The sequence below is a fragment of the Pleurodeles waltl genome, chromosome 11 (genome assembly GCF_031143425.1).
Source record: "Pleurodeles waltl isolate 20211129_DDA chromosome 11, aPleWal1.hap1.20221129, whole genome shotgun sequence".
NCBI lineage: Eukaryota > Metazoa > Chordata > Amphibia > Caudata > Salamandridae > Pleurodeles > Pleurodeles waltl.
This window is the reverse complement of record NC_090450.1, coordinates 919037054-919052159: the sequence shown is the minus strand read 5'-3', so window position 1 is coordinate 919052159 and position 15106 is coordinate 919037054. Positions and strand designations below refer to the sequence as shown.

General features: G+C 43.1%; 1 protein-coding gene across 2 annotated transcripts in view; it reads right to left on the bottom strand.

Annotated features, from left to right (window-relative positions):
- Positions 1–15106, bottom strand: part of MLXIP (MLX interacting protein) — a 966103-nt gene that overhangs the window by 45578 nt on the left and 905419 nt on the right. For both annotated transcript variants that reach the window (XM_069214925.1, XM_069214926.1), the window contains one exon: positions 8159–8282. In XM_069214925.1, coding sequence (XP_069071026.1) covers positions 8159–8282 — 124 coding nt within the window. The remainder of the gene's footprint in view (positions 1–8158; positions 8283–15106) is intronic.

The following is a 15106-nucleotide window of genomic DNA, read 5'->3' as shown; positions in this document are numbered from 1 at the left end:
GATCTACGATGACTTCTATGTCCTTTCTTCGCCTTAGCCAAAAAGAGTTTGGCTTCTCTCTCCTTCAGCGCCTTCGGATTCATGCTTTGGCAGGACACACACTCCTCAACGTCATGCTCTGAACTTAAACACCAAAGGCAATCTTCATGAGGTTCCGTAATTGACATGCGACCCCGTACTCCCGACAAGGCTTAAACCCCGACTTCCTAGGAGGGGAGATTGTAACCAGAGACAAGAGGGAACACCTTCGAAACAGTAGCAGGAGCTAGGAGAAAACCGTTAGCGTCAAAGGCACGGAAAAAAGGGAACTGACGTCAGCGTGACGTCAGTCGGAGTCGCGTGGGAGCCGTGCAATTGTGACATCCTTGTCGACGTGGAGAGCTGGGAAGAAGATTTTCAGTTGAATGCTGGCGCACTGGGAGAATTCATAAGGTGAGGAATCCACAGGTAGTTGTATCCATCAGAAGCACTCCAGTCTACTTTAATCCCTTCACTCTAAAGCACTCTTATCCACTTCATTCTAATCCAGTCTAATCCATTCTAATTTACTCCACTCTCATCCATTTTTATCTAATCTAGTCCACTTGAATCCTTTCTATTCTACTCCACTCCAATCGAATCTCCTCCATGCTAATCCATTCGAATCTACTCCACTTTCATCCATTCAAATCTACTCCACTCTAATCCACTCTAATCAACTCCAATCCACTCCACTGTACTCCATCCCCATCCAATCTATTCCACTCAAATCAATTCAATGCCAATCCACTCCCATCCAATTTGTTCCACTCCTCTTATCCACTTAACCCACTCCACTTCAATATAATCCACTCTTATCCACTCCACCTCATTCCACTCTTATCCACTCTAGTCCAATCCACTACATTTTTCTCTACTCCTAATCAACTCCAGTCCACCCCAACCCACCCAACTCTAATTCACGTCAATCCACTCCACTATACTCCACTCCATCCCTCTCTACTCCAGTCAACACCAAACCACTCTAGTCAACTCCACTTCAGTCTAATACTCTCTTATCCTTTCTAATCCACTCTAATGTAATCCACTACAATTCACCCCACTCTAATCAACTTCAGCCCACCCCAGTTCACTCTAATCCATGTCAATCCACTTCACTATACTCCACTCCACCTCACTGCAATCCACTCCACTCTAAACCACTCCACTCCAATCCAATTTATTCCACTCTACGTCACTCTGACACTGTACTCCAAATAATTCGCTCCACTCTACGCCACTCCACACCACTTACCTTTAGCCATGCTGAACAGTAGCTACACTGGTGTACAACATGGCTAAAACACATTGCCAAAGCCAACAGCTCTAGCATAGGGGTGACCTATCAGTGCTTGCTGCACTTTTGTTCTCCAGAACTAGTAGTCAACACACCAGTATAGTCACACAAATCAATATACCTGATCTTTTCAACATAAAAGCTGGCAGATTCCTCCACAAAACTGCCCACCAGTTTCCAAGTGGTTTGTTTTTCTCAGATTATAGTCAGCCCAGAAATAAGTTCCAGTGCACGGTGAAGAGTCTTATGCCCAGTAAGTTTCACCACACATTGGGTAGCAGAATGACAAGCGCACCCACATTCGGCTCTCAATCACTGCACAATCCATTGGTTCGGTTTGGTGCAAAACAATCCTTTTCGAAGAGATAAGTCTTTCTGCTCAACATAAAAGAGCTTTTCCCAGCACTGTTATTTTTAAATGCTAGGATGTTCCAAGAAACTGCAGTGACCAGCTTTGCATGAATATTCGGAGGGGGTTTCATCTCAGAGAAATATAATCCCTCTCTCAGCTTCTAAAATGCAAACCTCCCCATAAAAGTGATTAAAGTTTTATAATCTAAGCCAACTTCTCTCCTATTATTTCCTCCAAAACACTAACACGGCTCTGTCCACTTCTAAAGAATTACCAACGTGGCACAAAGGTCTTAGGTGTACACCCTGATGGAGATCTACTAAGTCTATCCTTTCCTACTTCTTAAGTATTAAATCTAATCGTTGTAGCCTATGTGCCATATTATCAAATTTTCCTTTAATTTCCAATACAAAAAAGGCTTGTGAAAGAGGTTTTCCTTTTAGATGTCTGATGGTGTTCATATACCTGAAATAGGGGTTTTTCAAGTAAATAAAATGGAATTGCCTATTATAGTCTTTTTAGTAAGGTGTTCAATTATTTATCTTCTTAAAAAAGGTATGGTTTTTCCAAAGAAATGTGAACGTACCAATCACTTATTTATTTTTGAAAAAGTGATCATGATTTCAGTGGAGAACCCCTGTAAGAGGAAAACAATGACTTAATTCATACAGGAGGTCCCACTGAACTAAATCAACCATGTTAAAATCACCTGTTCATGATTAGCTTCAGCTCTTGGCAAAATATCAGTTTTACTCGAACTTAAGGCAACAATCAAGGATGCTGGCCAAGACGAGTTACCACAATCAATAATGCCTTGTCTATCCTAGTGACAAACCTCGAACAACATAGGTAAAATAAGAACATTCACAGTTCCTGGTGGTAAAGACTGTTGACAGTAATATAATGCATGCCACCAGATTAGTTCCAAAAATGTGACTCTAACCCATTGCTTTGCAGTTTCAAGACCAAGCACCACAAATCCTTAAAAGTGGACGCACTCAAGGCCAGAACATCAAATATATTCACCTGACCTTGGGTCTCAAACATATGTGGAGAAAAGGGTGCATACCCATAGATGCAAATAAATTTTTTTTAAAAACCTATTTAAAAAAAAAAAAAACATTTTGTGCGTGTGCTTGGTCCGTATTGGGACCGGACTACATATCTTCTACTTTTAACAATAATTGCAATTATCAAGGCCTTAAAGAGTATGTTAGACAGGGAACGGCTATAAAATGTTCTTGAAGCTCGAGGTTTCTAACATAGCCGAGATCCTGAGATTTATAAATCTCAACAATATTCTTCAATTTCATTTGCTTAACTTTGGTTAAACTTTAGCAGCATATCAATTATAGGCTGCTAAAGCCCATCCCCAATCAGAATAGTCAGTTCAAGTGTGATTGCCTCATGTGATGTAGCATAGCGCCTACCAAGCACATCTCCATACCGCGCTCCCTAATATGTCGAAAATCTAGATTACAGTATACAAGCCACAAGCAGCCCCATACAGTGGGAAGGAAAAACAAGTACTAGCAAAGTCACTAAGTCTAGCTTTTAGAACCTATTGGCCGTACCAGTGCCTTTCAGCAATGTTGTACAGCATCAGCAAAACTCATTTTTCTTGCTAATGCTATGTAGCATGACTAAAAAAAAAAAAGCACAATAATGAGGCCATGTAATTTTATAAGTGGGTGCATGGTTGCTGACGTATCCATCAACTAAAATACAATTAAAAGAAAGTTGTGCTTTTTTAAATTGCTGCTTAGCGCCCCAAAATAGAAACAATAATATTAAAAACATATTTTGGGAGGCAGGAGAGCAGGTTGGAGGAGCAGGTTGGTAGGGGGCAGGGTTAAAGTGAAAATAAATGTGCTTTTGGGAGGGGTAAGCAGCACATGAGGAAGGGCAGATGGTGCGGCAGACGTATACAAGGAAGACAAAAATATGGACGAGAGGAGAAGCACATGAGGGAGAGCACAACATGAAGCAAGTGGCGGGGAGAAACACAAAGGTGAGAGACAGTAAGAGCATGGGAGTAGAAGAGAAGCATACTTTTTGAGTTAAGACATGATCTCCCACTTCAACCATGAGGAATAAGTCAAACATGTGAATATACAAACGATCAAATGCTGTAGACAAAAGCTATGCTCCAGGGGAGGGACAAACAAAATGGGACAGACAGGGACAAGAAAAGCTACTGAATAAGAAGGAAGACAATGAAAATTACAAGGCCAATGAATGGTAAGCAACAGGTGGGCTGTAAGCCCCTTTAAGTTCTTGATAAGCCCAAAATAGGTATTTGCTACCAGATAGCTTGTACTGTCAGGTAGATGATATCCAAGAAAGATATCTGTGCTCAATTATAGTAGATTACTCAAAAAGATCGGCGCATTGATCAGTACTGTTATGTAGTTGATGTGTGTCTATGACATGTTTTAATTCTTTTTTTGTAGATCATTTTAAAAATTTGAAATATGAAGTTTCTCTGTAGCTTATTCATTGTTATATTATGCATTTGCATTAGTGATAAACATCATTGTTATACTATGCATTTGCATTAGTTATTTTGGTCTCTCAGTACCTTTTCTTGGCAGAGAGGTTTCCTATAAACAGTGATGGTATATTAATTTCTTACTAGAGTACACATTTATTAATGGGGCTGCCCCTATGAATCTTCATTTGTTTACACACATGCAGCCAGTGGAGCACTCAGAGGAGGGGTGAGATGTGGGTGTGGTAGGGAAGGTTGATTATGAGTCATGTGCCGGTGTTGTGGATGGTCTGAAGTCTCTTCAAGAGTTGTGTGGAAATTTCAGCATACAGTGCATTTCCATGGTCGAGTCGGCTTGAGATGAGTGCTTGCATGATGGTTCATCCTGTGCTGTGTGGAAGCCACTTTAAGATTGTTCATAGCATTCATAGAATGTGGAAGGAAGCAGAACTCACTGTGTTGACCAGTGCCATCATGCTGACCTCATTTAGGATGATTCCCAGATTTCTGGCATGGTTGGTGCATGTCTGTGTGAGTTCTGCCAGCCCTCAGGTGTTGTCCCACTGGTAGCTCTTGTTCCCAAAGGCCAGTACTTCAGTCTTGTCAGAGTTCAATTTCAAGCACTTGGTTCTCATTCATTCCATCGCCAGGGTTATGCAGTTGGTGAAGCTGGTTCTGGTGCCTGGTGTCAGGAAGAGAATGAGTTGGGTATCATCTGTATAGAGATGATGGAGATGTTTTGAGATCTGATGATATTAGCAAGTGGAGCCGTGTAGACATTGAACAGGCTTGGGCTGAGGGAAGAAATCTGGGGGATCTGCATACCAGTTTTCTGGCCTCTGATATGAAGGGTGACATTGTGACTCTGGGTTCTTCCTGTAAGGGAGTAGAAAAGCCAGCTGAGTGCAGGAACTTGGATACAGAACTCCTGGGGTCTTCTGATGCGTGTTGTGGGATACTATGTCTAATGCCATGGAGAGGTCAAGCAGGATGAGTGCGGCTGTTTCTCCTCTGACAAGGATGGTCTGATTATCCTATCCTAGTTGTGTATTGTCCAGTAGGTGGTGGAGCTCGAGGTGGCAAGTGAGTTGTTTGTTGATGGGCTTTATAAATAATTTTGCTATATACTGAAGCAGGGAGGTAGGCCAGAAGTTGGTCAGTTGGCTTGGGTTTGCTGAAGGTTTCTTGAGGGGGCTTTGACTGCAGTGCGCTTCCAGGACGATGGAGAAGGTGCTCAGGATATGGGGGAGTGCTGTCCTATTCGGTGAGGCACTGTGGGTGGAGGCAAGGGTCCGATGGGGCCCCAGAGTGGATGGTCCGCATGACTGAGGCTATTTCCCTGGTGAGGGGCTTCCATCTGGTCAGGTGGTTGTCTTGATTGGCGACAGGCAGGTTGGTGATCTGTTCCCTGGGATATGGCTGGTGTGCCAAATTGGATAGGTTGTCGTACAGCTCTATGCATTTGGTGGAGGCTGTAGGTGTGGTGAAATCTTTGATGATCAGGAAGATTTATTTGCTGCTGTTGGAGCTCCCTTTGATGCATTCCACTAGTGCTTTTTTCTTGGTTTCTCTTAGTTGCCAGAGGTAGCTTTTGAGTGCCGTTTTGAAGGCGGTTCTGTCTGTGTCTTGGTAGCTGACTCTCCACTTTCTTTCTACCTGTCTGTAGTGTATTTTGGAGTCACCAAGGTCCTTTGTGTACCAACTGGCTTGCTTGTTGGGCGTTCTCCATCTGTTGAGCTTGATGCGTGCAAGGGAGTCTGCGCAGTTCTTGATCCAGTTGTTTGCTGACGTCTGCGCTGACGTTCGTAGGGTTGGGTAGGGCCATGTGGAAGGCGTTGAGTCATTCTTTTTCTGGGATTTTGCTCCAGCTGTGGCTGGGTAGGCTAACCATGGGTGAGGTGGTCTGCAGGTGTGTTGATCTGTAAGCAGATTAAGGAGTGGTCGGTCCATGTGAGGGTCAGTTGACCTTGATATCATTGAAGGTGGTGAAGATGGGGTCCAGTGTGTGTCCAACAGTGGACGGGGGTTCTATGACTAGCTGGGTTAGTCTGATGTGGTTTGGGCTTTCTAGGAGAGCTGTGGAGCAAAGGTTGGTTGCTTCCTTCAGGTGGACATGGAGGTCTCCGAGAAGTACGAAGGCTTTGGAGTTAATGATGAGTGGGGTGATGGACTCTGATGAAGTTCATGAAGGTAGCGCACTGTCCCCGTGGTCGGCAGACAAGGGTTCCCTTTAGGGTGAAGTTTTTGGTGACTTGAAGCTTGAAATGCAGATGAAGTGGTGTTCTTCCTGGTCGTTGACCAGGTGATGGCGTCTTTGTAGATGATCGCAAATCACCCTCCTGGTTTCGGATGGCGATCTTCTCATACAATCATGTAGGCTGCTGGAACTGCTGTGGCAATGTTGAGTGCAGATGTTGGGTTGAGCCAGGTTTCCGTGAAGAAGAGAAGGTCCGGTGCTTCGCTGCTCAGCAGGCCCCGGCTTTTGGTAGCATGCTTGCTGAGCTAGTTGGTGTTTAACAGCATGTATGTGAGTGAATGTTGGGGTGCTGGTTTGCTGTTGCGTAAGGCTTTGCATGGGCAAGGTGTTGTGGTGTCTGGTGTTTATATGGGGGGGATGCTGCTAGGCTGCAGCTGGTAAATAGCAGTGAGTGCAGCTAAAAGCTCACATTGTTGTGTGTGGGGTGGCGTGGTAGCAGTTGGGGGAAGCAGTGTTCCAGGTTGAACGAATAGAGGAGTGCTGCAGGGTATTGAAATGGGGTACAGGGGACTACAGGACCTGGGTTCGTGGCGCTGGGTGCTGACAGACACAGATGGGCTTACCTATGGCATTCCAGCAGCGCGGACGCACAGCAGCTGTCAGTCGGTCAGTCTTGGGAGGGGGTGTAACTGCGCAGCAAAAGAAGACACAGGAGAGAAGAAGAGTGGCGGGTAAGGAGCAGGGGAAGTGGGAAAAAGGTAAATGGAGAGGGGGGATCAAGAGCGCACAGAAGAGGACAACTCCAGCAAAACTTGGTGTGAAAAGAGAAAGGAGCTTACGAAAGTGCAAAACGGGCAGAAAATTGTGTGCAAAGATGATTAAAACAACCTAAAAGAGCTAAAGCAAAAACAGAGTGAAAGATGAGAAACAGCTGAAAAGAGCTCTGGCAAAAGCAAAAAACAGTGAAAGAGATGGGAAGAGAGCGCGAAGGAGTGAGAGCGTGCAAAGAAACGAGCAGAAGGAGATGAGGCGGGAGCCTCAAGGAAGCAAAGCCGAGTCCAGAAGGGCTTGGACTGGTCCGAGGGGCAGTAAAATGGTAGATGTGGGCTGGAGCCTAGGCACCTGCTCACTGGCATTGCGCAGAGCCTGCTATTAGCTATGTGATTGGAGGTGCAGGGAGGCGGTGGGCAGGGCTGTACAGGAGAGAAGATGAGAAGCAGGTAAGGAGCGAGGGAGGTGGAAAAAGGCACTGGGGTGTGGGGAGGCAAAGACCACATAGAAGAGAAGAACTCAGCACTAACCGGGGTGAAGGATATGAGGATCGGCTGAAAAGAGGTAAAGCAAAAACAGAAATCAGGGTGAAAGATAAGATGTGAAACGGGTTAAAAGACCTAAAGAAAAAGTAGAAAACTCCGTGAACGAGATAATATGAACCCTGAAAAACTGCACAAAGCAGAAAACGGGGTGAAAGATGAGAAAAGTGAGAGAGAAGAAGAAAGAGTGAGCGAGAACGAGAGAGAGAGCTGAAGGAGGTGAGTGAGTGGGAGCCTCGAGGCAGTGAAGCGGAATGGCCTTGGACTGGTCGGAGGGCCGGTCAACAGGCAAGTGTGAGGGGGGCCTAGGGACCGGCTAAGTTTACAGATTAGTAGAGGCTCTCTTAGGCACCTTGCAGGAAAACCACATACAATTAATATAAACTCAATTTCTTGTAAAGTCTCACATGTTTGTCATCAGAAAAGCGATGCTTGAAACTGAAACACCCTGAATATAGTCTAAGCTAGAAAAAAATACACAAAAAGATACAATCCAGAACTTCCAATTCTGAAGAGTTCTGCTTTTCACATACTCATCAAAGAGCAATCTCATATGATCAAATCTTTGTCGTGTCACGGGTACTCCAGTAGCAGGAAGCTGTTGCTGACAGGACCTGTAACAACAATACAAAACTGATGAAAGAAAATTCTGCAAACACACAAAGTACTTCCACTCCCTCTTGTATGAAACATAATTATCAGTTCTACAAATGTTGGCAACCACAATCAGCAATACAAACTGGAGGTCTCTAGGAGAAAGAAGTTACATTGAAATTCCAATTAACTAAAGTGGACAATAACAATAGAGTATAAAGGCTAATGGATGTACTACACACCAAGAATATTGAAGGATTACATTAACCAGATGCAAAGGATGGGACAGTACAACCTGTACTGAGGAGTGATACTTTGGCTTTGGAACAAAAAGACCAGAGCACAAATCCCAGCTTGCCCACATAACCACATTGTGTCAGCTCCTGGAGATTCTTTACATGAACCCTTCCCAGGTGCTGGAATGGATATGGAAAATTTCAATACTTGCAAGACAGCGAAGCTAGGGGGCGCTTGACTGATGCTGACAGCATGGCCACAAACGCATTGGAACAGATGTCAATCTGGTTTTAAAGGTGCTATGGTGCCAGTGGTGTCAGTTCTGCCCATTCATGCCATGCCCAATCAAGTCCGAGACACACAGAATAAAAGTATAAACAAAGAAAAATTAAAAAGACCATATAAGCATTGCTTATCCACAGCGGGGGTGAGGCAGCAGGGTGGTAAATAAGCTGAATCACCAAATCAAAAAATTACCAAAAGGTACGCAACTGTTTCCTCAAATGACGCTTGCTCCTGCAGGACCGTACCACAAACAATATATGAAGGAGGAGTGTTGAGGCTATCTTTGTAATAATTTAAAACCGGATTGATGTAAGCACTCTTCTGCTAATATATGCATGCTACTCGTCAAACATTTCCAATTAACAACTTTGACTGAAAGAGTTCACAGAGGCCCTCGTAATGGTCTCTCAGATCTTCTGAACTGGAACAACCCTCGCCCATAGTAGAACTGACAGGAAAGAATCCGGTCTTGACTTATCTGTTAATTTGTGAAAATGCTTGGAAACTGAGGAAAGCCCTGTACAGATGGTTTATTTTTCATTTTTTCTGAAACCTACAAACAAGATCTCAACACCCCGAAAGGTTTTGGTAAAAAGGAAGAAGCTTTTTTGCAGTTAAATCTTCTCTTTCCTCATCCTTGGACAAGTATTGTGGGGAGTCCATTTAAATAACAGAGTTATAACAACGCCAACGGAGGTCTCATCAAGAACATAAGTTCCAAATTCAAATATCTAGAAGAAATATGGTACTGGTGAAAAGGGACCTGCGCACCTTTTATTACTCCAATCAAAACAAGCAGTTTTAATAAAACTAAAGTAAGGAGCACTGACCTGGAAAAAAATACTTGTCAAAATGGCAGTTGGATGCCCTTCCACTGTCCCTTTAAAACCTTTTTCATTTAGAGATAATGCAAAGTAAAGGATCTGAATCATACCGCCTGTAGAATATCTCTAGAGATATCATGGCACCATGCAACATATACTGTCCATCTGCTGGAATATACAGCTCTAGTACAAGGCAGCCAGATACTATCCTTCACTTCCAGGAAAAGGAGGGCTGGTGTATTCCTTGGGGATTCTCTGGGAGTTCTTCCAGACTGTGTTGAAAGACAGGGCCCAAAACAACATTGCCCAAAAGAAAAAGGCATCTCTGAGCAACTACTAAGAATAGAAAACATGCTCCTAGATATTGAGAGGCACCAGGTGAATGGAAATATTCCCCAACTACTACAGCTGTACAGTATAACATACAAACAACTACGTACCAAAGTAAGTTAGAGGAGAGAGCACGCCAACAGTGGTTGGCCAGATAATGGAATCTCTAACAGTGGCGGTTGCCGCAAATCAAGAGTGATGAGGCAGTACAGTACTGTAGGGGTTTAAAAATAAATAAATAATAATAATAATAATAATAATAATAATAATAATAATAATTTTAAAAAAAGTTACCTGCTGCTCCCAATCCCCGCCGCCTCCATTGCTCCTCTCTTTCTGGCCGTCACTGGGGCACAGGCTCCTAGACACTGCTCTCATGCTATACCACGTCTGAGAGCAGCACTGGGATTGGCCTGAGTGGGCTGGTGTGATGCTCGCTCAGGTACAGGGAGCCTGTGCCACAATATTTGCAACTAGAATGCTCACAATAGTTATTCCTCTCATTCACAGGGATCAGTCTGGTTTCATGCCAAGGAACTCCGCAAGACAACCTCCGTAGAGTAAACAACTTGATGGTGGGGATTCAGAAAGCATCGGAGCATAAAGAAGTAATGCCATTCGAAGCAGAGAAGGCATCTGATGCATTCCATGGACCTTTTTTGTTTCAGGTACTGCGGAGGCTGGGATTTGAACAGGGATTCTGTAATTGAGGGGCAATTCTCTGCTGAGAACGGAGGTTGGAAGTCAGAGTGAATGACTGACTTCCTTGAGTTTCCCACTGAGGACGGAACAAGAAGAGGATTGTCTGTTGTCACCCCTCTTCTTTGCGCTCTGTGTGGAGCCACTGGCATGCTGAGTGAGAGGGGCGCATAACAAAATTGTTTCAACTAACAGCTGGTTCATATGAGGAAAAAATCTCTTTATAAAAGGACAACTGCTTTCTCTACGTAGATGCCCCTCAAGTGACCATCCCCTCTATATTCAGGCTCCTCTGTGAATTCAGTAGATACTCAGGCTACAGAATATTTTGGAATAAATCCATATTATATAATTTCAGAGACTAGAACTATAGAGGGGAACTGCCTTATGTTATGAGGCTACCAAGTTTGGGTCTTAAGTATCTGGGGATACATGTGATGCCTGGGGCAGAATTGTTCTTCCACAAAAACCTAACACCAGGTGTGAGAGACTTCCTACTTGATGTGCTGCGGTGGTGATCGCTCGCACTAACATTGCTTGGAAGAGCAGCACTTTTTAAAATGATAATGGTGAACATCATTTTTCCTTATACCTACAGACACTTTCCTGGGCATCAATAACTATCTTTGCTCTCTTCACTGGGATGGGGCTACCCGTCGTTTAGCATTAAAGACATTAACACATTCACTGTACAATGGTGGAATTGCCCTTCCAGACATTATTAAGGTATAATATTGGGAGTCGCAAAGCATCCCAATAAATGACTGGATGTATACCCCAAGGTATGAATAGTCTATAAGGCTAGAAAGATAAAAATAGAGAAGCCATTTCCTATTTGGGGGAAAAGGACAATCAAAGCTCCTCCTTGCTTCACAAGCAACTCTGATATTATGAGTGGAGGAGACGCAGTGTTTGGGTTAGAAAGACAAAATAATCAGAGAAACTCCCCATATGGAAAGGCAACCTGCGGAAGGAAGTGGCCAAACTGAAAGGATTTGAACTCTGAGATGCAATAGGTAACACAAAGGTGGGAGAAAGTACAAAGGGCAGGCACATGAGATCATTACACAGCTTACAGTCAGAGTTTGGAGACAACTTACAAATACCTACAGCTAAATCATTCACTTCAGGTGGAATCTTTGTATTTGGGGCATTTCCCGGATATGCCTCAGGGGAGAGTGACATACAGAAGAACTGGGGTCTGGGGTAGTATCTGTGGCCTGCAAAAACCTTCCTAACAAAACATGCCAGGCAGGCTTTGGAAATTAAGAGGTAGATTGGAGCAATGCTTAATCTGTAAATGAAAGTGTGCCAGTGCCCTAAGCTTTATTCAGAAGCCTGTGGCTGGTGCAATTAAACATCGTAGCACCTAATGCTCAGGCTGGTAGCCTTAAATCCACCGTATACCTCTTTATTCCTCCACCACCAGACACTCCCTGCTCTTTTACCTAACTCCTGAAGGTTCCTGCTTTCTCCCTTTGTGACTGCTTTTCTGTCTATTCTTCCTACGGCTTTCCTATTTTTTTGCTTTCCCTCTCTTGCGCTCAGTAAATATCTGATGCAAGAAAATAAGTGCTGGCCCCTGAAAATATTGCCTGGTAGCCTTCAACGGCAGCCACAGTCTCAAATTAAGAATTGGATGAGAGACAGACTTAGGGCCATTCCAGGACCTAGACTGGGAAGCAGCCTTGATGACCCAAGGGAGGTGGTAATAGCAGCCTAGTTCCACTTAATTCACTTGAAGTTCCTCTATAGCATGGGTACTCGCAAATATTTTCCGAGGGGCCACAATGCTTTGTCTGTGGTGCGACCGAGGGCCGCATTGATGGCAGTACAGTGGTGGTTTGATTGTAGGGGAAGGGAACAAGTACATCTAGAGGCTAAACTGCACAATGTGAAACCAGAAAACCTGGGCTCAACCCCAGCTTCCCCACTTGACCAAATTGTGGGATCCTAGGCAATTGCTTTATTTCACTCACCCTCCCTTTTCTTCATTATCACCTACAGGAAGACCTTGAAACAAATGCCTTCAGGATGTGCACTGTACCTTCCTTTGTACTTGATTTAATAAACTATAATGTTGTTCATGTATAACAGCAACCCAGGTCACCCAAAGAGTGCATATAACAACTGAGTTGCCTCTTACTTCACTATTGGCATTGTTTTCGGGGTGAGATGAATGTTTCTAAATACTCATTTGAAAACAATATATTTTTAAAAAATTCATATAAATGCAACTCACTGTTATAATCTGATGTATTAAGGTGAAACGGTTCTGCGTTTTTGAATTATGAAGAGAATTTTTCATATTTTTGCACATTTGCTGAAAGATGTCTTTAAAAACTGGAGGCGTTCCTAAAGTTCCTGTGGCCAACCTCCGCCGTGCACGGTCAAAGGCCGTGCGTGACTGTGGCTGGATTAATTTATAGTAACTAGAATTACTGTATGTAAAAAAAACCCACAAAAAACATAGAAATTCACAAAAAAAACGAAGGTTACAGGGACATTATAATTTGGTTTTGAATTTACTCGCACAAAACCATAGAAATTCAGCAGTTATAGTTATCTATTTAACTAAGACTCGCGCCCAAAGGTAACTATAACTCAAACCCATGCCATGCACAGCTGATTACCCCACATGTCACTGATGACACCTTTAATGGCATCATTGATATTATCACTGCACCATTTGCAATAAAATTATTGATGAGAAACTGTGCATGGCAGTAGCGCGAGTTATAGTTACTTTAGGGTGCGATTATAGTTAAATGAGATAGCAAAATTTCTATGGATTTGTGTGAGTAAATTCAGAACCTAGCTATAACGTTCCTGTAACCTTTGTTTTTTAAGTGAATATACACACTTCATGTCAGCGTGTCGGTCCTGCTCCTGACCATCAGCGGTGCTCGTCAGATGGCGTGCGCTACCTCGCCTAATTCTCCACACTTTTTTCTTGATTGAAGGAAAGACGGCACTCCATGGGCATATTAATTTGTCAGGATTTATTTGCACAAGAACGCGTTTCGGCGTTTTATATATATATATATATATATATACATATATATATATATATATATATATATATACACAGTTCAAGTTGTGAAAGTTAGTTTCGGATACCATGCAAGAGCAGTGCCAGTCCTTCTGGGGTAATCATCAACACTCTAAATTATGCACAAACAGATTCTGTCACTGTACCTTGACCAAGGCATCCGTTGCCGAAACATGTGTACCTGTTTGTGAAGAATCAGATTGATGGCCATGGAATAAAGTTTCAGTAGTTACAGCATTTGGATAGTGTACCACCCTTTTACGATCCCTACACAGTGACAGAATACATGTGTGCGTGTGTGTGTGCGGTTTGAAGTTTGCTTAAGGTGTGAACTCAAACATAGTAGTTATTCAGAGAATAATGATAATGATACAGCACTGAAGGGAAAATGTTACTTACCCAGTAGTCATCTGTTTGTGGCATGTAGTGCTGTAGATTCACATGCTTTGCATAAGTCCGCCAGCTAGTGTTGGGCTTGGAGTGTTGCAAGTTGTTTTTGTTAGAATAATATGCTATGCATGGGGATCGAGTCCTTAGTTAGATTGTTTTCCCACATGTGGTTGAGGTAAGGAGTATATATATAGATACAGATAGATATTTTCTAAAAAGAATGTCCATGAAGTGTATATACATATCTACAATAATTGTGAAATAATTCTACTACAAAGACCACAGGCCTCTGGGGAGGTGGGAGAGCTCATGCAAATCTACAGCACTAGATGTCACAAACAGATGTCTACTGGGTAACATTTTCCATTCGATGGCATGTATTGCTGTAGATACACATGCTTTGCATAGACTGTACAGCAGTCCCCTCCCAGTAAGTAGTGGCTATCCTGTAGGAATTGGAGCAGTTTCAAAAAGTGTCCTGAGCACTGCCTGGCCAATATTTGCTTGTTGAAGAGTTAAAACATCTACACAATAATGCTTAGTGGATGTGTGTGGTGTAGACCAAGTAGCAGCTTTACAAATATCTGCTATTGGAATGTTTCCTAAAAAAAGCAATAGAAGCACCTTTTTTCCTGGTGGAATGGGCTCTAGGAGCTGAAGGCAATTGCCTTTTAGATTTAAGGTAACACGTTTGAATACACTTGACTATCCATCTAGCTATCCCATTTTTGTAGATTGGATTACCTTTGCGAGACATTGAAAAAGCTACAAAAAGTTGCTTGGTTTCACCCCCGCCTTGATGGGCCTATCATCAAAGTATGGGAAGACGTGAATATGTTATGAGGAATGCTGGAACTACTGCTAGACAATTTGTGAATACTCTTGAAGCAGTTGTTATCCCAAATGGAAAAACCTTGAATTTGATAGTGTTTTCCCGCAATGACAAATCTGTAGTATTTGCGATGTGCTAGATGAAAGGGAACGTGGAAATATGCGTCCTCAGATCTAGAGTGGTCATGAAGTCACC